The 24,413-nt window shown below is 39.4% G+C and overlaps 3 protein-coding genes across 5 annotated transcripts in view; all 3 read left to right on the top strand.

Annotated features, from left to right (window-relative positions):
- The window catches only part of slc26a1 (solute carrier family 26 member 1), a 269,764-nt gene extending 267,195 nt beyond the window's left edge, over positions 1–2,569 (top strand). For both annotated transcript variants that reach the window (XM_017493277.3, XM_017493276.3), the window contains one exon: positions 264–2,569. In XM_017493277.3, coding sequence (XP_017348766.1) covers positions 264–1,775 — 1,512 coding nt within the window. In that variant the 3' untranslated portion in view covers positions 1,776–2,569. The remainder of the gene's footprint in view (positions 1–263) is intronic.
- Positions 2,570–5,212: 2,643 nt separating this feature from the next.
- LOC108279220 (heat shock factor protein 5-like) lies at positions 5,213–11,712 on the top strand. Of its 2 annotated transcripts, none has more exons than XR_008398312.1 (6): positions 5,213–5,448; positions 6,646–7,146; positions 7,684–7,797; positions 8,747–8,838; positions 9,036–10,030; positions 10,821–10,884. XR_008398312.1 is itself a non-coding variant. In XM_017493283.3 (6 exons), the coding sequence occupies exons 2-6, from the start codon at positions 6,651–6,653 to the stop codon at positions 10,866–10,868; spliced, it is 891 nt and encodes a 296-aa protein (XP_017348772.1). In that variant the 5' UTR covers positions 5,213–5,448; positions 6,646–6,650; the 3' UTR covers positions 10,869–11,712. The 2 variants fall into 2 exon arrangements, 1 of the variants encoding a protein (XP_017348772.1); XM_017493283.3 differs by having other exon boundaries at positions 9,036–9,176; positions 10,821–11,712.
- An 869-nt stretch (positions 11,713–12,581) lies between these two features.
- Positions 12,582–24,241, top strand: zgc:86764 (uncharacterized protein LOC797431 homolog). Its single transcript, XM_053687925.1, has 14 exons — positions 12,582–12,734; positions 13,581–13,713; positions 13,800–13,926; positions 15,570–15,799; positions 17,066–17,236; positions 17,360–17,509; positions 18,934–19,084; positions 19,169–19,305; positions 19,409–19,504; positions 20,524–20,670; positions 20,756–20,851; positions 20,942–21,046; positions 22,657–22,758; positions 23,805–24,241. Exons 1-14 carry the CDS (start codon positions 12,715–12,717, stop codon positions 23,868–23,870), a joined length of 1,731 nt encoding a protein of 576 aa, XP_053543900.1. The 5' UTR covers positions 12,582–12,714; the 3' UTR covers positions 23,871–24,241.
- The last annotated feature ends 172 nt before the right edge of the window (positions 24,242–24,413 follow it).

Below are 24,413 nucleotides of genomic sequence, written 5' to 3'. Positions count from 1 at the left end.
AGATTTGGGGAATTAGTAAGTACAGGGGCAAACACATTTTCACACAGGCTCAGTTGGTATTGGATAACGTTTTTGCTTCAATAAATAACATAACCATTTAAAAACTGTATTTTGTGTGTACTCAGGATGCCTTGTGTGTACTCAGGTTGATTGATCTTAGATTTTGTTTTAATTTCTGAAACAATTTAGTATTTGATGTGCATAAAAACAGAAGAAATAAGGCAAATACTTTTTTCACAGCACTGTATATATTTTTCTTTCAGGTCCTGATGGCTGTTTTCAGGCTTGGGTTTGTTTCAGTTTACCTCTCTGCTCCAATGCTGGATGGCTTCGCCACTGGTGCCTCATGCACCATCCTGACAGTCCAAGTGAAGTATCTGGTGGGCCTGAAAATCCCTCGTCACCACGGTTATGGAACCGTTGTTGTGACTTGGATCAACATTTTCAAGAACATACTTATGACCAACGTTTGCGATGTCATTACAAGTGCAATTTGTATCACTGTCCTAGTAGTGGGCAAAGAGCTCCAGGATCGGTATAAGGACCGTCTGAAGATACCTCTGCCTACAGAACTAGTAGTAGTGGCCTTAGCAACAGTGGTTTCCCACCTTGCTGATCTCAACGGTCAGTACAACTCAAGCATCTCAGGTGCCATTCCGACTGGTTTCATTCCCCCAAAGGTTCCGAATTTCGAACTATTACCAAGAGTAGCAATTGATGCCATACCTTTGGCTGTGATCAGTTTTGCCTTCACGGTCTCCTTGTCAGAGATGTTTGCAAAAAAGAATGGCTACACGGTCAGACCAAACCAGGAGATGCTGGCAATTGGTTTTTGTAACATCATCCCATCATTTTTCCACTGTTTCACCACAAGTGCTGCACTTGCCAAGACAATGGTGAAAGACTCGACAGGTTGCCGAACGCAAGTTTCTAGCGTGGTGAGCGCTTTAGTTGTGCTCTTGGTCCTTTTGTTTTTAGCACCGTTCTTCTACTCCCTGCAGAAGTGTGTCCTTGCCTGCATCATTATTGTCAGTCTGAGAGGCGCCCTGCGGAAATTCAAAGACTTTCCCAGGCTTTGGCGCCTCAGCAAGATTGATGCGGTTGTCTGGATGGTGACCATGTGTTCAAGTGCTTTGATCAGCGTAGAGATCGGGCTGTTGATTGGAGTAGTCTTCTCCATGATATGTGTCGTGGCGCAAACCCAACATCCCAAGGCTTCACTACTGGGCCAAATCGAGAATACTAATCACTATGAGGACATGGACGACTATGACAACCTTGTGATCATTCCAAGAGTAAAGATTTTTCGCTTTCAGGCTCCACTTTACTATGCAAACAAGGACTTTTTCTTAAAGTCTTTATTCAAAGCAGTTGGACTCGAGCCAGTCCTTGAAAAAAGCAGGAGAAGAAAAATAGAGAAAAGAGCTAAAATGAGAACTGCAAAGCAGACTGATAAAGGAAATGGTGATGTTAGTTTAAGGCTACTTCCAAGCGAAGTGGATTTCCACACCATAATCCTTGACTGTTCTTCTGTCCCTTTCATTGACACTACAGGTATTAACACCTTGAAAGGCCTGATAAAAGAGTACAAAGAAGTTGGTGTGAATGTGATCCTGGCATGTTGCAACACAACAGTCATAGATTCCTTGAGACGAGGTTCTTTCTTCGGGTCTGATGATAAAGAAATGCATACACGGTCATTCCACAACCTTCCTAGTGCAGTTTCTTTTGCCACAAGCGACAGTGCAGAATCAGTTAACACTACATCTGTGTAAGGGGAGTGCAACCTGATTTAATGTATATATATATATATATATATATATATATATATATATATATATATATATATATATATACCTACACACAAATACACACCAATAGACTACTATTGTTGTTGTTTTTTTTAGAAAAGAAAATGTTTTTGTACATCATAAATAATTAAAGGAGATTGCTATCTGACAGCATTAATAGTCCAATTGTAAACTTATCCTTATCTACAAATTTTTACTGAGTTTTTATTTTTTAATTTTCTCTTACTGTAAGCGATGATGCTATTGTTACTGTATGTACTCATGCCACGTTCACATCATGTGGGAGACTGGTAAAATGTCCCATTGTTCTGACTTGAGAGCATTCGTGCATTGCCAATTTGTTTACTCAGTGTAGTTTTTTATTATTATTATTATCTAACATTAGATAACATTCGCATACGATTGTGTTCATGTTAAATAAGTGAACATCTTCCTACAGTTTAATAGCCCAAAAGAGGCTGGTGCAATTTACTGGCTGTAATTCATAATGACATTAAATTAAAATAAAAAAATGTAATTCCTTATTTCATTGGATGTGTGGCATGATTATGCAGTCCATTGCCTCACTACTGGTTTGGGAAAGCTCCCCAAGCTTGGAATTGCTACTCACATTAACAGCTGTCATTAAAGGTTCTCAGTAGGAAATTGGGAATTACAGTTTTTCTCATATGATGTGAATGCAGCATTAACCAGCTCTTATGAATGTGACTAATGTGAACCAATTTTTTGTATTAATAAATGGTACAGACTTTTTCTTATCTTTCTGATTTTCCTTACATTTAATATGTATTTTAATATTCCTTACATATAATATGAACGGGTGTGTGAATGTGAATGTATATAGATCACATATACATTCACATTCACACACCCGCTCATACACTACGGACACTTTGGACATGCCAATCAGCCTACCCTGCATGTCTTTGGACTGGAGGAGGAAACCGGAGTACCCAGAGGACGGGGAGAACATGCAAACTCCGCACACACAAAGGTCAGCCCTGACCAGTGTCCTGACTACTGACAGTGCGGTCAGGGGAGCCTCCCCTGTGTCATCATAAAATGTAAAAAACAAATAATGATTAAAAATAAATAAATAAATATTTGTCCACTGATCTGTGATAGAAACGTAATTATTGTATGATTCCAATCATTCCAATGATTTTTATAGTCAGTATCGCTGAATTTGTGTATTCTCCAAATACGGGGGAAAGACGCGAAGGGGGGCAGCGACGAGCTGAGCCTCCTCTCGGATTGCGCAATCCCTCACAAACTGGGTTGAGCTGCTAATTTTTTTTTTTTTGCTCAACTTGAGCACGTGCAGTTGATCTCTCTGTATGTCACCAATGTAATGTTTGTACACACTTTTATTATATGTCCTCACATTCCATAGTCTAGGTCATGTATTTCACGAATGTGTATAATAGGGCTGCACAATTAATCGAATATCGATCGCGATTACGATTTTGACTGCCCACGATTAAATGAACATGATCGACTTCGATATTAACGTTTAAAGTTCGTCTTCTGCTCATAGAAAACTCCACTGCTGATCAAATCAAGCGCTTCTTACACTACAGCCAATCACCATAGAGCGGCGCACGGATGACGTCATTTTGTAGTGCCAAAACCCGGAAACGGAGTTAGGATTTTAGCCCTCTAGCGGCCGGCTTCGTTTCGAGCTCCAGCGCTTTGCGCGAGGAGAAATCATGATATTAACATGATCCTAAATGGCACTACAGAGGTTGTCGGGGACATTAAACGTCATCACGCCGAACGGGGAAAAACTTTGCAGATAAACTCAGGGCTCTACAGTGCGACCATTTCACTTGCATTTGTGACTGAAAAGTATTTTGTGCGACTGTGAATAAATATTTATTCGCACCGGTGCGAGCGACCCGTTCAGAGTTGTAGAATTCAATCGGAATAAAAACTACAGGAAGTCCAAAATGCATCTACAGTTACTTTCACACTGTTTTTCATCACCTCAGTCAACCGAACAAGTGTGTAAATACTGCAGAGAAGCCATTATGATAACAAGTAACTGTACATCATCTGCTTCAACTTCCCGATCTCACAACCGCCATCTTTTATTGATCCCGCAAAATGACCTGAACCCCCGCTGCTGTGAGCTGCTCGTGTAGAAACAGTAAATTAATAATAATGCTAACGCAACAAGGTGTGTTTAATTCAAACTTCTTTATTAAAAAAATTCCTCACCAATCATAATCAAGAGCAGCAACTGCTGAGTCTGTAAACATACAGTACACTGCCGCTCTCCTTCACTAACTCTAATTCACTTCATTTAAACTCCCGGTTGCCAGATATCACTAGACAATGCAACATCAGTCGCCATGTTTTGCTGAATCCCCCCAAAACACACTGTTATCAGCAGACTCGGAACACTGTACTGGGGAAAACTACTAAAATGTAAAGACAGAAAATGTGCTTAGTTATAAATAAATCACTTAATATAAAAAAAATAGATATCATTTCATAAAATATAAATAAAATGAGAAATGAAAGAATGTTTCATTACTATGTGTTGCATTTAATATCGATTTGACATTAAGCTTAGTTCGCTATTTCCTTAGAAGGCTATTGGCCTTTTTCCTAATATGGATCATTTTTGTCTTAGTCTACTCTTAATTAGGATTCTTTGTTGTTTTTAAGATATTTAAAAATAAATATTTTGTGCTTGGTTATTTATCAATTAACCAACAGTATCTCATTGCTATTATTTTAACTCAATTAACAGTGACCACGAGGGGAGAGCTTACATTTAACTGTTTATGACCTCTGATTTAAAGTTTAAACAAAAAAAGATTGGTATCTGGATCGTATCTTCTGTAAAAATCCTGATCGGAGCGTCAGTAATGAACACCATTAAACTAAAGCGCTTCGGATCTGACGGGTAAATTAACTCACCCAAGCACATCCTATATGAGATTATTCAGATATATACACAATATACACAGAGCGGTTCGAGAACTGACTCCAGCCCAGGACCATGACAGTGGAAAATGTCTAATAGTGTAGCTTTAAATATATTTAAGAGGAGCAGACTTCAAAGACTGAACATTGATGTTTATTGTATTTATTTACAAGGTGGAACAGGTTAACGTTTGTTTTTTGCATACAGTCTGTAAAATGAACTGAAAATATTCAATTTAGTTTATCAGAAGGTAAATTAATGTGTCACGGCTCACACTACGTTCCTAAATTCTGTCATGATTGACCAGCTCAAGTTTTCTCAATGCCTACTTGTGTGTTATATTGTGTCATGAGAACATTTAATAAATGTGAAAGTGCAATAAAAAAATGTTGTCACTAAAATCAATTAATAATCGTGATAAATAATCGAGATCTCAATATTGATCAAAATAATCGGGATTATCATTTTGGCCATAATCGTGCAGCCCTACACGATGACAGCAGTAACCTATGACATAAAATTCTAAATTTGTGATGATTCAAACTTGCAATGATTCAAACTTGTGATGAATTTGTGATGATTCAGTAGGGAGGTCATTGTTGTCCAGAACACCTGAGAAGACACACACAGCCCAACCAGGAGACCGAATTGTCGTGGAAATTTGCAAGTAAACACTCGCAGACCTCTGAAGTTCCTCTGAAGGTAAAAAACAAAAAAGGTTTATTACAGAAAGATGATTAATACAGGATAGAATAAATCAGGATAGATTAATGAGAGCACTTGTGCTGAACCACTACTATAAATATGATACAAAGAGCACGACACACTTTTGTATACTGATAAGAAGTGGTTGGATGAAGTTCAAACAGGCTTCGTTTCAGGGTCTTAGAAGATGAACCTTGAACAGAAGGACATGTTTGTGTCTCTGAATAGCAGATAAACATTCTGTACCGATCTGAGTGACATGACATGACCTTCTTAGGCGTTATCCTCTGATGAGAATGAAACAAAACAAGAACAAAACTATTACAGAGTAAAAATGAATAATTTCCCTCACATTATTTACAAAATTATTTACAAAACAAAAACATTACAGTTGTTATTTTATAAGTATTCATCCCCGTTGCTGTGAAAGCCCGAAGTTCGTTGGAGAGACACAAGGCCACAGCTTCACATTTTTAGTTTGCTCATGAAGAGTTATATATTAGCACATTTTGTCATAATTGATGGCCTAAGGTTTTTTGTCCTGCTAGAGGAATAACAGAGACCCCGCGGGCAGTATGTTTGCCACTGCTGACCTAAACGTTCACCGTTTCTCCTACAAAATATGCCGAATAGCCTTGTCACGATTGTCCGATACACGTTAATACGCACCAAGACTTTACTTTGGGATTGAACGATGTCACAGGCACGGGTTACTCTGATTGGATGAATCCACGCGAGCTCATTGAATATTCACGAATTTGTCCGGCACCCCCACCCGCCCAGTCTCCTGAATGTAAACGCTCCGAGGCCGGTGCGTGCGCGTAACTGTTCCTGACCAGTTTTAACGGCTCTGAGAAGCGATAAGGGATCAGAGAACTATCAAAAGGAACCACATAGCAGGTGTATGCGCTCATATGTAGGAAATATTTCACACGTGATCATGTAGCTCTTAGATATTACTTTGGGTCTGTTTTTGTTTGATTATTTAGGCTACGGCCAGGTTGCTTGACAACTCTAACGGTCAATTTTGATAACATTAACGCTATAGCTTGTTATTGTTAGTGATTTTCTGCTGTTACTGAAGATGAATGTGTTATGTGTTAGCTAGCCACCTACTATCTAGTTAGTGCTAGAGAGTAATTGTTACATTCAGTCTCCTTTGTTTTCTCCCATCTTTGTACACATCTTTTTTAGCTGATATGGAAATGGTTGATGCAACTCCTGTCACCTTGATCAACCCCACCTACTTCCCTGGCAAGTTGTGGCGTTTGGTGAACGATCCACAGATTCACTCAATCTGTTGGGACGCCAGCGGGGAAGGTATACTTGTCCACCAACAACCGTTTGAAGCTGAAGTGCTATCGTCCCAAACCAGCCAGGTGACCGAGTACTTCAGAACGAAGGACTTCATCAGTTTCATTCGCCAGCTGAACCTGTACGGCTTCAGGAAAGAACGTTCAGTCCGTGACATCTCAGAGAAGCAAATAAACATCTTTCCCATCGAGGCCCAGCCGCACCACTTTTACAACCCGTATTTCAAACGGGATAAGCCTGAGCTTCTGCTCAAAATACAGCGACGCACGCCTCTCAACAAGGCCAAGCTCGCTGGGATGAAGGTCACCAGCCAGAAGCCAAAAGTTTTCCATCCTGGGATGCTGAATTGGACACAGGAATCCTCTGCCTTAATGAAAACAGGTTGGTGGTGTTTCAACAAGCAGATAAAAAGAATAGACATAATATATTCATTCATTCATTTCAGTAACGACTTTAACCTAGTCAGGTTCATGACTGATACAGGGCCTATCCCGAGAAAACTGGGCGCCCTGAATGGGACGCCAGTCCATCGCAAAGCACCGTGCGCACACACACATTCACACACTCGTTCACACATAGTGCCAATTTACCATAAACACTCCACTTATAACCTGGAACCTGGAAGAAACCTACCTCAACCCTAGTCCACAGGTTTCTCCACCACTGTGCGAATTCTTTAAATCTGGAAACATTTTAGCCCATGTGCTTTGAAAGACAGGATAGAGAAATCCATTAGCCTTAAAAAAAAAAAAAGATTATGCATATATAGGAATGTGTAGAAAAAAAGAGAAAATAGACAAATATAATGAGAAAGGGTTCGTCATTTTGCTAGTACAGTGCCAGCTAGATAACTTTGTGGCCTCGGTCATCATCTGTAGTTTTAGTTTATTAATACTTGACTTGTCTCTATCTGTTCAGGTCCAGTCTTGCTTGGACGTCAGGGAACCCCTTACCACCATCCCTGTAATGGCCCTCAGCAGGAGAAGTGGAGCGACACACCTCATCAGTCACAGTACGGGTTTTACACACCAGGTGATGATTTATTACATTTTGTCCCCTTTATAATAGTTGTGAGCTCAGCTTTAATTAGTATAAGCATTCGATTTGCACGCTACTTTAGTAAATACAGTAGTATAGTGCATTATTCTGACATGTAGTTTAATTGCATGCAATTTAGAATGGAGCTCAGTCTATCTATCTATCTATCTATCTATCTATCTGTCTGTCTGTCTGTCTGTTTGTCTATCTCTCTATCTATCTGTCTATCTGTCTGTCTATTTGTCTATCTGTCTATCTATCTATCTATCTATCTATCTATCTATCTATCGATATATCTATCTATCTGTCTGTCTGTCTATCTATCAGTCTATCTATCTATCTATCTATATATCTATCTGTCTATCTATCTGTCTGTCTGTCTATCTATCTATCTATCTATCTAGCTATCTGTCTGTCTGTTTGTCTATCTGTCTATCTATCTATCTATTTATCGATATATCTATATATCTATCTATCTGTCTGTCTATCTATCTGTCTGTCTGTGTATCTGTCTATCCCACAATGTCCCACAATGCCTTGCATAAACTCATTTTTAACATTAATTGAGTGATTATTAGCCCGTGGTGCTTGGAAATGTGGTGGGCTTTTAAAAAATATATATTCTGTTGCTTTATGCAGCAGATGCAGGCACAGCTTAATACATTGTTGTTGTTTTTGTATGGCTTATTCATGGTTTATCATTTTCCATATCTTTCAGGTTATTTGTACAACTCAGGAATAAAACAAATTGACTTTTTCACCTTTAAATATTGACATTTCAACATGTTGTTGAATACAGTTAGCAAAGAATGAACATAAACTGTGTGCAGAGGGGCTGCAGGAGCTGTAATATCGTTCCTGAATAATCTATCTTAGTGATGTGTTGTTTATGTCTTACCAAGAAATGAATGGTTTATTAACCTTCAATGTTTCCCGCCCCCAGTGAATCAGCGCTGCAGCCCAGACTTCATGGATTCAACAGTGCCATGCTTTCAACAACCAGCTGCTTCCTACTCTCCGTGTGGCTATTACCCTGTAAGAACTGAGAAACCTTTTTAAGTTTATGTACTGTTCTGATCACTAAAAATGGCTTGTGTCGTTATTTTAGCCAGTGTAGGCATGTTAACGTTTGATGGTACATGTTGCAGTATGAAGGGAATGCTGGGAGGTCAAACAGTTAAAAGTAAATCCTTGATGTGTAAATAATATTAATATTAGCACTCATTCCTCAGGACTACTCAGTCGGATACGCTCATCCGATCGATCAGGATCCATACTTGGAAGCAGGTGATGTTCCAGAGTGTAGGACGAGTGACCAGGACAAAGAGAAAGAGGAACTGGACGCTATATTAGAGCTGGCGTTGGACATGCAGGTCAGATTAGATGATCAAGAACAGCCCCGAGAGTGTATCTGTGCTTACAGTGTAGTCAGTGCTGCCGTAGTACCATAAGCTCCAATAATTGGAATCCAGGACCAAGAACTGTTTACACGGTTCAAGAACATACTGTGCCCTCCACTAATATTGGCACCCTTGGTAAATATGAGTAAAGGATGCTGTGATAATTTCTCTTTATTGTTGAGCCTTTTGATCTTTTGTTCAGCCTTCTTTGCTTATATTTACCAAGGGTGCCAATATTAGTGGAGGGCACTGTATGTGGTTTAAATCTCACGTTCTCATATCAAACTCATCAGAAATCATACCAAATCATACCATGTGGCGGCTGTGGCTCAGGTGGTAGAGTGGGTTGTCCACTAATCGTAGGGTTCGATTCCCGGCTCACGTGACTCCACAAGTTAGCGTCTTGCAGCTCTGCTACCATTGTTGTGTGTGTGTGAACGGATGAATGGGACACAGTGTAAAGCGTTTTGGATAAAAGCGCTATAAGTGCGCCTTTTACCATTTATAAATGCTAACATTAACATTTATACCACACACTGTGAGTTTGCATGTTCTCCCCGTGCCGCGGTCTTTCCTCCGGGTACTCCGGTTTCCTCCACCAGTCCAAAGACATGCATGGTAGGTTGATTGGCGTGTCCAAAGTGTCCATAGTGTATGAATGGGTGTGTGAGTGTGTATGTGAGTGTGCTCTGTGATGGATTGGCACCCTGTCCAGGGTGTACCCCACCATGTGCCCGATGCTCCCTGGGATAGGCTCCTGGTTCCCCGTGACCCTGAAAAGGAGTAAGCGGTTGAAGATGGATGGATCTATGGATGGACCACACGCTGTTAAGTCTTGTTGTTCTTTAATACTCAACTGTAGTGATGCACCAAAATCTTTGGCCAGTTAAGCAGAATTTTTTTATTAACTGTTTATTAGCATAATTTATGCAATTTTGATTTGACTTTCAGGAAAACTGAATTAGGTACGGAAAAACACTGACACCATAGTGTAACCGTAAAATGTTTGCAGTGTAAATCAGTGCATAGCCACCATTGTTAATCCATATTATTCATTATATTCATTCCTTATTTCTGTTCTTGCACCTGTTTTAAAATAATCAGCACATGACTGAACAAAACTTTTTTTTTTGTCATGAATTTGCAATCAGAAGCTTATAGACTTGTTTGTGAGGTAATGGATTTAAGTTCATGGGTGCGTCTCAATCAGCTCCATAGTTCAGTAGGCAGGACACTGATCAGGGTCTAACGACTTTATTTGAGTCTAACGACTTTATTGATTTTTTTAAAAATCTACTAACTGGTCTATGATCCTACTTGAAGTATCATGATAGACAAATTAATATGACATATAATGTTAGAAAGATGTCCGTCCTGCATGTTGTGGTTAAGTGCCAGTGGTGATGTTTTACAACGCGAGTACGTAATCATGTTACCGGAAATTGAGTCATCAGTGTCCTAATGAGTCTGGGTCTTTACCAGTGCCCGAGCTCATGTACACCATATACTGATTCACCACCTAGGGATCTAGGGAGCTGATTGAGACGCACCCTACTGTATGTTTTGTGCAATGTGAAACATTAATGTTGGTGTCTTCTATATATTTTATTTATTCAGGAAGAAGTTGATGCCCGGAGGTTGCTGCAGCAATCAGTCACCTGTTAAGACAGCTTGAGTGGGGAGCGCATTTTATTTTGAAAATACACTACCTCCCCTGCCCCTCTGACCGCACGGCACTGATATATATACACACACACACACACACACACACACACATATATATATATATATATATATATATATATATATATATATATATATATATATATATACACACACACACACAAATAGACACCAATAGACTACTACTGTTGTTTTTTTTTTTAGAAAATAAAATGTTTTTGTACATCATAAATAATTAAAGGAGATTGCTATCTGACAGCATTAATAGTCCAATTGTAAACTTATCCTTATCTTTTTTTTTTTTTAATTTTCTCTTACTGTAAGCGATAATGCTATTGTTACTGTATGTACTCATGCCACGTTCACATCATGTGGGAGAATGGTAAAATGTCCCATTGTTCTGACTTGAGAGCATTCGTGCATTGCCAATTTGTTTACTCAGTGTAGTTTTTTTTTATTATTATTATTATCTAACATTAAATAACATTCACATACGATTGTGTTCATGTTAAATAAGTGAACATCTTCCTACAGTTTAATAGCCCAAAAGAGGCTGGTGCAGTTTACTGGCTGTAATTCATAATGACATTAAATTAAAATAAAAAAAAATGTAATTCCTTATTTCATTGGATGTGTGGCATGATTATGCAGTCCATAATGATTATGCAGTCCAGCCTCACTACTGATTTGGGAAAGCTCCCCAAGCTTGGAATTGCTACTCACATTGACAGCTGTCATTAAAGGTTCTCAGTAGGAAGTTGGGAATTACAGTTTTTCTCATATGATGTGAACGCAGCTTTAACCAGCTCTTATGAATGTGATTAATGTGAACAAATTTTTTGTATTAATAAATGCTTCAGATTTTTTCTTATCTTTCTGATTTTCCTTACATTTAATGTGTATCTATTGCTAAATTATACTTAATAGAGACTGTGTTCTGATCCTAATATAACTATAGAATCTCTAGAGTCAATGGAAGACAGATTTTCCAGCATAATATCTACCCATATGTGGAGATTGGCATTTCCAAAGTGTATGAACAGCTGTGTGAATGTATATAGATCACATATACATTCACACACCCGCTCATACACTACAGACACTTTAGACATGCCAATCAGCCTACCCTTCATGTCTTTGGACTGGAGGAGGAAACCAGAGTACCCAGAGAACATGGAAACTCCACGCACACACAGGTCAGCAGTGTAAATCGAACCCCCAACCCTGGAGGTGTGAGGCGAACATGCTAACCACTAAGCCACTGTGCACCCATTAAAATAAATCGTTACTAAGAATAGAAAATACATGAAACAGGATTATATATGAATTGTAATCAAGAAGAGACAGTTGAGCATATCATATTACACTATAAGGCATATGAGGAAGAAAGAGGATCGACTGCAAAGAAACTAAAGGACAAACTTGATACTAAACTCACATTACAGAATCTACTTTGTTCGCCAGGACCAGCAAAAATATACAGAGTACTATTAGAATATCTAAAAACAACCGGTTTATATAAAAGGATTTAAAATTAGACGAATATTCAAATTGGATAGTAAAGTATAAATAAATAAATAATAAAAAAAACTAAATATACATTTCCCTCCTCCCCCATGTCGATGCTTTACACTCCTGGCCAGCTGGTGGCGGTAATGCGCCATTTTAACTGGTTTGCCAACCTGCATAAAACAACAGAAGAAGAAGCATTCAAATTTAAACGCGGTGGTTGTGTTTTCTGCTCGCCTCGGGCGGGATATTTGATTATTCTTATTTAAGCACTTTCCCTACTGTGTTTGTTTGAAGGTGGTACACATCTAGAGGGGAAATGATGGTGAGCCGAAAAAGGTATGTGTTAATGTTTGTTTTAAGAAGTAGTTGTGCGAGATTAAGCTAACCACAATAATAATCCGGTAGGGATACTAACAGCAGATTTTTAACAGCACTTCCTTTTCCAAAACTTGAATTAAAATTTTCAATAAACTAATCCGGTCTTAAATGGCTAGCTTTATGGCTTGCTAGTGTTTTCTTGAGGAGGAGCTCGACTTTTAAACTGCTAAACTGTCAGAGAAGCTTCTCTCTCTCTCTCTCTCTCTCCCCTCCAGATTGAAATGAACGTTAATTTAAGACTAGCAACAATTACATAATAACGTTTAAATTCCCACAGGATACATGAACAATACAGAAATTAAACTGACTAAACATTTCGTCTGAGTTCTACAGACTGATGTTGTTTAGAAAATAAAGTACGGTTTTATGAAACGACGTAGAAAACGGCATTGAGCCGTTTAGAGGTCGGAAGAGTCGGTTCTTACTGTTGTGCTGAGCCGACTCATCTGATTCACCGAAAAGAGTCGGAAATACCATCACTGCTTTGATAAGTGGCATGAATACTGATTCAACAACAGAATGCTTGGGTTTTCACTGCTTTTATTCCATTATTAAACTGATACTTAATGGTATTTATACAATACATATACAAAGTATGCAATTGCAATACCAGTGCAAAGTTTTGCACTATGTTATGAATGTTTTTATTTTTTTAAATTATTCTTTTCACGTTACTCACATTATGTTGTGTTAAATCATTTTAAGGTTGTAAACATTTTTGTTTTTATTTACTGTACCATAAGTTAATGTTAGAAGTCATTCGCTAAGCATTAAGGTTATTCAAAAATGATTTGACCTTTACAGTGAAGCAATGGCTTCTTCCCTCATAACCGGCATCAATCACGCCATGGCGAGGCTGGTGGACATCTGGGACAGTATCGGCATCATGGAGGAACAGAGGATTGAAAGGATGCAGACTGTTAAGAACTACATAGAGGTGAGTAGAAGCATTTATTGTGCTCCTGTTGTTTTGTGTATTTTTGTTAACTATATATATATTTTTTTTGTTGGTGTTCCACAAAGGTCCTTTTGAAGGACATGATCACTGAAGAGGAGTCGCTGAGACACTGCATCAAAACCAGCATCATTACGACTCAGAAGCAGTTGGAGACGCTGTGTCTCGAGTTGTCAGTGGAACCGTATAAAGTAGGTTTGGCAGGATGGTTTAGATATTTTTGGACAAAGGGTTTGAACTTTAAACACTTGAGCAGTAAACATTTATATGTTCCTTTCGTGTATGGTGTCTACAATTATGTACAGTCAAATTACAGCTGTAGCTCAATTCCAAATCACTATTGTAATTTACTGTGTGAAACACTACTGTCTGTTATATCTTTGCAAACATTTTCAAACAAAATCCCAAATGAATAATAATTCATTAAAAAAAAGGTGCCATGCTCCAATGAGCACTTTTTTTATTGACCGTACATATACTCAGCAAAAAAAAAAAAAGAAACGTCCTCTCACATTCAACTGCTTTTATTTCCAGCAGATGTCTTAACATGTGTATATATTTGTATTAACATAAAAACATTCAACAGTTGAACAAGTTTCACAGATGTTTGACGAACAGAAATGGAATAATGAGTCCCTGAACAAAGGGGGGGGGGGGGGGGGGGCAATATTTATTAAAAGTAACAGTCCGTAGCTGGTGGCCAGCAGCTGCTTTAAGTACTACAGTGCATCTCATCCTCATGGACTGCACCAGATTGGTCAGTTCTTACTGTGAGATGTTACTCCACTCTTCCACCGAGGCATCTGCAAGCTCTCGAACACATCTGTGGGGACACACGGTCACATGTCATTTTCCACTGCAAGGACGATCAGCTGTCCTTCCTGTCTCCCTGTAGCACCGTCTTAGGTGTCTTACATTACAGACATTGCAGTTTATTGCTCTGGACACATCTGCAGTCCTCATGCCTCCCTGCAGCAGGTCTATGGCATGTTCACGCAGGTGAGCAGGAACCCTAGGCATCTTTCTTCTGGTGTTTTTCAGAGTCAGTAGAAAGGTCTCTTCAGTGTCCTAAGTTATTGTAACTGTGACCTTATTCGCCTAGTGCCTGTAAACTGTTAGTGTCTTAAGGACTGTTCCACAGGTGCATGTGCAATAATTGTTTACGGTTCATTGAACAAGCACGAAAAACCTCGTTTAAACCCTTTCCGATAAAGATCTGTAAAGCTTATTCGGATTTTACAAAATTATCTTTAAAATACAGTCTCCTGAAAAAGGGATGGTTCGGGGTTTTTTCTGTGTGGTGTTTTTTGCAAGCAGAGTATATTTTATTTTTATTGTGTTTTAAAAATGATTTTACATAATTCTGGTCATCAGCAGTGACTAGGGAATGTACAAATGTGCTAGTCTATACAACCCCTAATGTACATATAAAAAATGTCTATATCTAATATCGCACACAGTTGCATAAATTCTATTCTCCCTTATTTCCTAGTATAGTCCTATTGTACTTTCGGATAACTATGTGCTTAAAAAATAATATCCTTGCTTTATGACCCTTTAAATGCTCACAAAGATGCTGTGGCCCAGGCATTGACTCATTGACAGACTTTGACTCCCCTGGTTTAGAGCCTCACTTAGAAGCAGTGTTGACTGAAGAATTTATGCAGATAAAGAAATTATTATTATTATTATTTTAATTACAATAATAATGCAAATTCTTCTAGCGTTTGTTGTTGAATTAAACAACTGCCCCTAGACTTCCATAATAAGTATTGCCAAGTGTTTATAGTGAGGTTGATATTGTAGTGGAATTCTCTGTGCTGAACCTTTCCAGGTAGAAGAAGACCTGACGGTTCTGCAGCTGGAGAAGAACCTGCGCTGTCGCCTGGAAGCTCTGCAGAAGGAAAAGAGTGAGCGTCTGAGGGAGCTGAGTGATCTGACGCAGCAGGATGAGGAGCTGTGTGTGACTCTGTGTGCTACACCCTACTACATTCCTACAGGCAGCATGCCCTCTCGTACACAGCTGCAGGAGCTCCAGGAGCACGTCGTGCAGCTCAGCAAGGAAAAAGTAAACACACTCATGTGCTGCTGCTTCTTTTTTTTTCTTTTTTTTTTTTGACTCTAATCCACATCTTGTGTCTTTTCACATGATTTCATTTGTGGGAAACGTTTCCATGTATATTAGCTACTGCTCACACAAACTGAGCACAGGCGAACCTTTTCATTCTCATCGGACGTTGTCTTTTAGCGCTTTTCGTTGGGTGGCTCAACTCGGCACATTACCCATAATCCTCCACGTAGTTGTTATTTCCAGTGGCAAGTAAGCTGTACTGTACTTAAATAGCTGTGCTGAGTTTTATTCTCTTCTTGATCATATACCATGCGAGCAGAGCCTGGACAGGTGGGCGGAGCTAAAAAATAGAGCAGACCACTGATTCGTTAAATGTAATCACACAGAATTGTCCTGATTAATATGTCTAACTGGCACCGCTTATCTACAGGCACTAGTGTGGTGTCTGCCAAATAGGGATGGGCGATTATAGACTTAACTTTATCATGATATTTCATGTTTTGTTTTTTGCAGTAACGATATGAATGGCGATGTAGCAAGTAACTAGTAAGCTTCTACACTCTTTTTGGCCAGAAGTCACATCAGAATCCATTGATCAAATGTGGAACAAATCTGAATGTTCCACCCTTTTGTTGATGCGGGTTTTTGACACACTTTACGAATCACAGACGGTTGATTCACATCTGATCTTCTCGATCCGATCCACTTCTATATTATGGAGGAAGCTCCATTTTTGGGTATTAATTCTTCTTCCTCGTCTAGGGTGGAACTCCACCTTCCGCCATGCTTTTTCTCATCCTATGTGAGAACGCCCATGTTGCATGTAAACCCGTCATCAACTCTTGTCAATACCACGGGATGGAATTATCAATATCCTTGGGAGGAACTGTACCCGTATATCATGGACGATTACAATTAAAACCTGCCATCTTCTATTTAAGAACCTAAATGACTTCCTAGTCAGAATGTTTGTGCTCTACATGGGCTGAAACCTAATTCTTGGTGCTCTCATTAATGGCGTAGAAAGACGTTTGAGATTCAGACCTACAAAATGCGTCTACAAACACTTCTACGTGTTTATCTTTAAACATTGTTTGGTAATGTTGTGGTGGGGTGTTGTTTGTTTTTGTTTGTTTGTTTTTTTTAAATAAGTATCCTTTGGTGAGGTTTGCACTCGGACTTTTCTGTACTTTCCTTAAAAATTTCCCTACAGGATCCTGATTATTAATCACAGCTGCCTCACTGTTCCATCTGTTTGTGTAGGAGAGCAGGGTGAAGGTGTTCTCTGGGCTCCGGGAGGACATCAGAAGTCTGATGGATGAGATGGGCCACGAGCCAGAAACCAGTCTGGAGCAAGAGTCCGTCTGTCCGGACACGGACATCTTCCTGCTCACGCACGAGAACATCAAAGCTCTCAAGCTGTTGCTCAGTCAGGTAGGTAGAGTACAGTTTCGAAAGGGTTTAATGATGAGGTATAAATCATTGCTGCAGCTGCTGTTACGAGATAAAATGTATCTAGAACAGCCACATGTTCACGGTCTGTCCTGTCCTGTCCAGCTGGAAATGAAGAAGGAGTCTCTGATTTCATCCCGGGACAAATTGAAGGATCGTGCTACGAGCCTGTGGAATCGCCTGAGCTGTCCGGACGAGGAGGCGGGGGAATTCAAACAGAAGCCACTGAGCACTCTCTGTGATGATATCAAAAGGGTATGAGCTTGTACACCTGAGATCATGGCACCAAAAAAGGAAAACAGAAAATGGTTACACTGAAATTTGTGGCCACCAAATATTTTAATAGGAAATTGGTTTATAATAATAATAAATCGTGTCAGTTTTTCAAAGACCACAATGATGCGGTTTTCATTTCATTGGTTATCAAGATCAATATATGAATACATTAATATATCTCGGGCTGGTCTGAATAAATTGACTATTTGAGTGTTTGTTTGGTATCAGCTGTCCAACTACATTAATTGGTTTTAGTTACCCTTTTTGTTTCATCCAAATGCAGATGACTTTTGTGAAATCTCTCTCTCTCTCTCTCTCTCTCTCTCTCTCTCTCTCTCTCTCTCTCTCTGTGTGTATCTATCTATCTATCTATCTATCTATCTATAAAATTATATCCACAGTGAGATTTTTTTTTTTTTTTTTTGTAATTGTTGCAGCCAAAAATGCTTTATTTTGTTGCTGCTTTTTTTCAGAATTTGCAGGGGTTTTTTTTGTTTGTTTGTAGAATTATTTAATGTTTAGTAGAAAGCTACTCGAATTGGCGTAATTGCAATCACGCGAAATCGTTTTGCACGGTCTTTCACAGTGATGTTTGGTAAATGAGACCTTTTTAGCTGTCCTCATGGTCAACGCACGTGAATGGAAGAGGGCTTTGGGTGAATGCACGTTGTGATGACACATGATGCGTCTAGGCCCAAATCTGAGGAAAATCTGTGGTAATTTAGAAAAATTGCAAGCTCCGGGTTTGCTTTATTTTGCGTTTTTAAAAAAAAGAAAAAATTCTGGACAGTGTTGAACGTTATATGCAGGTTGATTTTCATTTTAATAGTGCGATCACCTTTTCACTATTAATGTGTCATCTCCCCCTACTGGATATAGTTTGAAGTGCAGTTATGAATATGCTTAAAATTGTGTTTAAGGTTGGTTTTGTGAAACACTTTACAAATTGTTTCAGTCCCAATGAGAATTACTTTGAATACCATCCATTCAGTCCACACTGCTTGTGTCACACACGCTAACACATGGATAAAATGGACACACAGCTGGATTAAGAAAGTCATCAGACAGTGGGGCAGGTGAACAGCCTATTCATCTATTTTCTAATCTATCAGTATCACTAGTATACTAAAACTTTTCTGTGAAACTACAGGTTGTACAATGTTGATGTCTGTAGATTATGATTTGAAATAAACTTTACAATGCTTTGACAGTATGATTTCTATGGAGTTTATGCTTAACAGCACATGTTGGAGCAGCAGGTTGATTTAGAATGCTGTCTATTGCACCAGCGTTCAGGCCTTATGTGTCCATGTGATTTGCAGGTGTGGCTTTGTTCATGTCAGCTTAACCAGGGTTATCTGTCTGAAGTTGACTTGTTTTGTCTAAACTGGGTGTGTTCGCAGTGGCAGGGTGTGGTGGATCGTCTCGCGCTGCTCCAGAGGACCAAGCTGGAGGAGGTGATCGATAAAGTACGACAAGAGCTGGTGGTCTTCTGGGACAAGTGCATGTTTGGTCCAGAACAGCGAGAACCTTTCAATGTCCACTTCTGTGATGGTGAATATAATAATGCTGGATAAATCAAGGTCACGTTGTCGTGTTGTGGCTTATGTTCTTAACCTCATGTGTGCTGTCCTGCAGCTAATTACACAGAGGAGCTGCTCAGCCTGCACGACCGTGAGCTGCTGAAGGTGAAGGAGTTTTACGAGAAGGCGCTTCCTTTACTGGAGAACATCGAGAAATGGGAGAGGAACTGGGCTCTCTTCCAGGACTTTGAGGTGCAGAATTCCAGAATATGCCTCTTGATCTTAGCATGACCTTTAAACACTGTTGCTGGTGTTCAATCAGAGGATTGCTGAAAAGTTACTGTTTTTAATCCAGAGAAAGGCGGCAGATCCGAATCGCTTCGCCAACAGAGGAGGCGCTTTACTGAAGGAGAGCAAGGACCGAGCAAAAGTGCAGAAGCTGCTCCCTAAGGTACATAAACGCCACTGCGCACATATATATCACCTTTAATGTGAGTTTGTGTCTGTTGAAGCACTTCAAATTTTACTTTATGTATAAAGATATTCTGTAGATATGTACTTGACCTACACTGAGTTTGTTGGCTGAAGGGGGGGGGTAGTTCCCTTGTCCCTTGTCCCTAGCAGTCATATCTGCTGCACTCATATTTTTTTTTGGTACCCTTGTATTGGTTGTTATTGTAACACCACTGATCAAAGTAAACTATTTAAGCACCTGCCAATATGACTGCTTGACCATGGATTATGTCTTAAGGGTCATGTCCTGGAATAGTTTTAAATCTTTTCAGCACAGAGTTTATTTATTTTTTTTTTTTTAAAAGGGAAAAAAAAAAAGGGTGGGTGTGTACTATGCTTCAGTTCTCCCATGACCCACTTTCATAATGCTGTTCCTTCTTCTTGTCACAAATTTCTGATGTAAAAAAGAACATTTATAAAAAGAGAAATATTTCATTGGATTAAAATGAGTCACATGTCCGGAAATTCCGATCTAAAACTCCTTGCTAGTGGGACTTGAATTAAATTGGAAAAATTCAGATTTCTTCCGTGTGTGGGTTGGGGTGTCGTCGTCGTGTCGCCCCCCCCCCCCCCCCCCCCCGGCATTGACATTTTGCACTGTCCTAATTATAATATTCCGGTCTATGTTAAAGCAGTTCCAGATTGCCGCTAATATGACCCCGAACTTTTATATAGTTGCGCTAACTAAAATTAGCATTCATATGACCGTAAAGCTAATTGAATTGCAAGGTGTCGGACAAGAACGTTGGTAATGGTACTCTGCCAGGACTGTAGTTAAGATTTTCAGGCCAGGAAAAGGCACAGGACAAACAGTACACCAGCAGAGGACGCTTTAGAGACACAACATACATTATGGGAAATAAAAGCTTGCTACGTTAAGTTTTATACAGGGAAGTCCGAGTTGTATTTGTCTGGAAAATACTGTGCATAAATAAGTGTGTGTTTTTGCACGTACAGCTAGAGGAAGATCTGAAATGTCGTGTGGAAGCTTGGGAAAAGAATCGAGGCTCACCGTTTCTGATGAGAGGACAGAGGGTGATGGAGTACATCTCTAAACAGTGGGAAGAGCATCGTTCACAGAAAGACAAGGGAAAGAATGAGCGAGTGAGTGATCTGATGGTTCACACATGCGCTGCGACGCTTGTGATAACTTGTGTAACAAGATGATTGAACCGTCTCTGAATTACAGATGTCTAAGAAAGCAGACAGCACTCAGTTTAAAACTCCAACTAAGAGACCTCATGGAGCAGCCAACATCAGCGTGACCCCCGGCAAGATACGGAAGGTGCTACAGACTCAAAACCATGTTCGCATGACTCTGGGTTTTATTTGAGGTTTTTTTCTTTAACCTTTAACCTCTTTTACTTCCCGTTAGACTCCTAATCAGCCTTCGCTGCGCATCCCGACAATGACCAGCAGCACCAGCAGTGTGTCCACCACGTTTGTGTGTGTACCCGGCAAGCCTCCACTCTCAGCCAGGGTAAAAGTTCCTACTATCGTTTCTTTTAGACTGTTCCATATATGGTGTATTGAAATATATTTTTGATGTTTAGAGATTCCATTGCTAATTTTGTTTTGGATGGTACTGTATTCAGTATTGGCTGTCCCTCTGACATCACTGGAGACGTTGCTAGTTCAGTTACACTTGGGGATACATGGGTAGCGATACTGCTATTGGAATCAGCCTGATGTCATCCTCATTTACTCATTAAAAACTGCTGATGCTATGTGGTGTAAGCCCTAGTGTATGGCGTCGTGCTAATGAAATGACGAAAATCTGGATACATACTATGGCCAAAAGTATATGGACACCTGACCGTCACAGCCATATGTGGACCTTCCTCAAACAGTTGCCACAAATTCAAAAGCACACAACTGTTTAGAATATCTTACTGGAAATAGGGGGACTAGCCCAAACGTGTTCCAGCATGAAGACGTGGTTTGCGGAAGAACTTGAGTGGCCTGCACAGAACCCTGACCTCAACCCCACTGGGATGAACTGGCAGACTGAATGCACCCCAGGCTTCTTCACCCAACATCACTGCCTGACCTCACTAATGCTCTTGTGGCTGAATGAGAAAATCCCCACAGCCACATGGCAAAATCTAACGGAAAGCCTTCTCCGAAGAGTGGAGGCTGTTCCAGCAGAAAGAGGGGACCAACTATGGAATGGGATGTTCAACAAGCACTTATGGGTATGATCTGTGGGCGTCCATAAACTTTTGGCCATATAGTGTATTTTGTTATTTATTATCAAAGCAGACCACAAACTGCTCTGAAAATCTCAGTAGGAGGAACTACAGCATCTTCTTACAAATAACTTGATTACTAAAAATGAGCGCAAGGTGCCATGAATTGTGCACACGAAGGTCTGTGAAACTGCTGCTTGTGAGAGAGGGCCCTTCAGTCCTGCGAGCACTGAGACACGCCATTCTGCTCACGAGGCAAGGTGCAATTCAGTTTTCAATAATCATGGCTGAAATTGGTCAAAAATGAGACAAAAGCACACCTTTTGGTCACAAGAGATGACCAAAACAGAAAAAAGCATGGTTTTATGATGATCTGTTTATGCCTAGTTGTATGATTGAGACTTCTATGAGACAACATGATTCGAGTGGTGGTGTTGTCAGTTTTGAAGGATGATCTATTTGAGCAGAATGTACAGATGAGGAAGTGAGAGCTGGACAGAGTAAAGGGTTAAAGCACTGCTGCATCGCTCTCTTTAGGTAGAGATTAAGTGGATAATAAATCCCACTGCATGACTCTCTACAAGTAGTTGAATGGCATTCTGGGTAATTTAGGGAACCAATAACCAAAGTGAAACTAGACCAGCAAAAAAGCTCTAAATTTCATTATAAAATATAGCCTGCTTCTCGCTGGGTATCAGTTAATTATAAATCCCGACATGCAAGAAGTTTGGGATGGCTTTTCCGTTCCAAACTGTTCTTTCTCACTAGAGGGTGCCGTTGCCTAAAAGGATGAGGTTCAAAACCCGTTCAGATTTATCCCTTGTGAATGTTTGAAGTCTTTTCTGCCATTATGCAGAAACTAATCAGTGGTAAGATTTTCCTTTTTTTTGTTCATCTTCAGCAAAAGGTTAAAACTTTGGAGGCAAGCTCAGGCCCTCTGACACCACTGCAGGAGCTCAACAGTGATAAGAAGCTCATCACTTTCAGCTACTCTGACTTTACAGTGAGTAAAAAAAAAAAAAAAAACACTTTTATTACACTTCTGACGAAGGCACGGAGTCGTAAAAGAGCTGTGACGTCTCTCTTATATTGAGTTGCCAGTATGGGTGGGTGATCTGACCCAAATATCATATCCTATGATATTTATATAGCTATACCATAGTCCGTCTGAATATTCAATTCTGATTGGCTGAAACGTGCGTGTTAAAACCATTTGAATGCACAGGTAGTCCCAGTCAGTGTAATCACCGTTCTAAATGAATACCCTGCCTGTAAACAACTGTAACCATAGTAACATGCAGTAGTTAAACTCGCAGTTTCATTATTAGTTATTATTAATCCAAAAATTACTAGTCTTGTTTTCATCCGATTAAATGCTGAATGAATGCTAAATTCATCATCTGTACTGTGGAACTTTATGTACAGGAAGTCTGCTTTCACACTGGGTGGTGTGTGTTTTTTTTTTTTTTTTTTTAACAGTGCACATTTTGCATGTAATCATACAGGAAGTAGCCTTTTGTTAAAATAAAAAATAAAATAAATCTGGTCGAATCAAGTTGGGGGGAGCTAGAATAACAAACGGAGGACACCATGTTGAGTTTCCAACTAAAAAAGGAAACCGCGAAGTGTGAAAGCACCCTAAATGCAGCATGATGAAAGTACAGTGGTGTGATCGGTATTGTTTTGGCTTTGGTGCAGCAGATTGGAAATGAACCAGCTATGACGCGAGTGAATATGAGCTGTAAAATATGAATACAAATATGAACTGCAGTTTGAAGGTAATGTCCTCTATACTCCTCCAACCCCCCCCCCCCCCCCCCCACTACACTACACACACACTCACTTGGTGTTGCTCCATCAGGTCCAGTAAACAGCCAGTGTCAATTCCCAGTTGTTTCCTTTAGTAAGTGAAATGAAACTCCGTGGGATTCCAGGAAACATGTTTAACTATTAAACAACTCCAGTTTTTGCAAGGATCCTTGCTTTTGGTAGAATGGGGTTTTTCTGTGCAGTTTTATTGTTCTAAGTCCTGCATTTTTCTTCCCACAGACCGAGTTATCAAGAAATGGCAATCACGACGCTGTTCTGAACTCCACTGTTAAAGATGTGCTGTAATTCACCTTCAAAGTGTGTCATTTTCATTTTAGGTCAAATTTTCGTGAGCAGCTTCTTAAGGCATTTCTTTCTCTCAGGTAATGTGTACCTTTTTTTTTTTTTTTGACTTTTTTTTTTTTACCTTTTTTTGACTTTTTTTATTATTTAAAGCAGTGTTTTGTTTTTAGTTTAGTTTTTTTATTTTTGTATCGGGTTTATATACTCTTATCGGGACATGCAATGTATTCTATACATTTCATCTACTTCACATGCTTTTAAGCTGAGCACCTTAAAAGTACACGTGTGTCTGTGTGTGTGTGTATATATTATATATCACAACTGTGTATTTTGTTTTCATAAAAGCCTAATAAATATCTAAATTTGTGTCTTTACTTAACTGCTGAGTCTGTTATCTGCATGTACAGTAACATAAGTTGAGTTGGATTTTTAACCCACCATCAAAACCAATAAAGCATAACGTGACATTAAAGCAAAATAGTTCATTTGAAAGCTGATGCCTGTGTTAAAAATATTGATGGTATTTCTCAAAAACATAATTTTTTT

This window comes from Ictalurus punctatus, chromosome 18 (assembly GCF_001660625.3).
Source record: "Ictalurus punctatus breed USDA103 chromosome 18, Coco_2.0, whole genome shotgun sequence".
NCBI lineage: Eukaryota > Metazoa > Chordata > Actinopteri > Siluriformes > Ictaluridae > Ictalurus > Ictalurus punctatus.
Note: the sequence above shows the minus strand (reverse complement) of the source record. Positions and strands in the feature narration are given on the sequence as shown.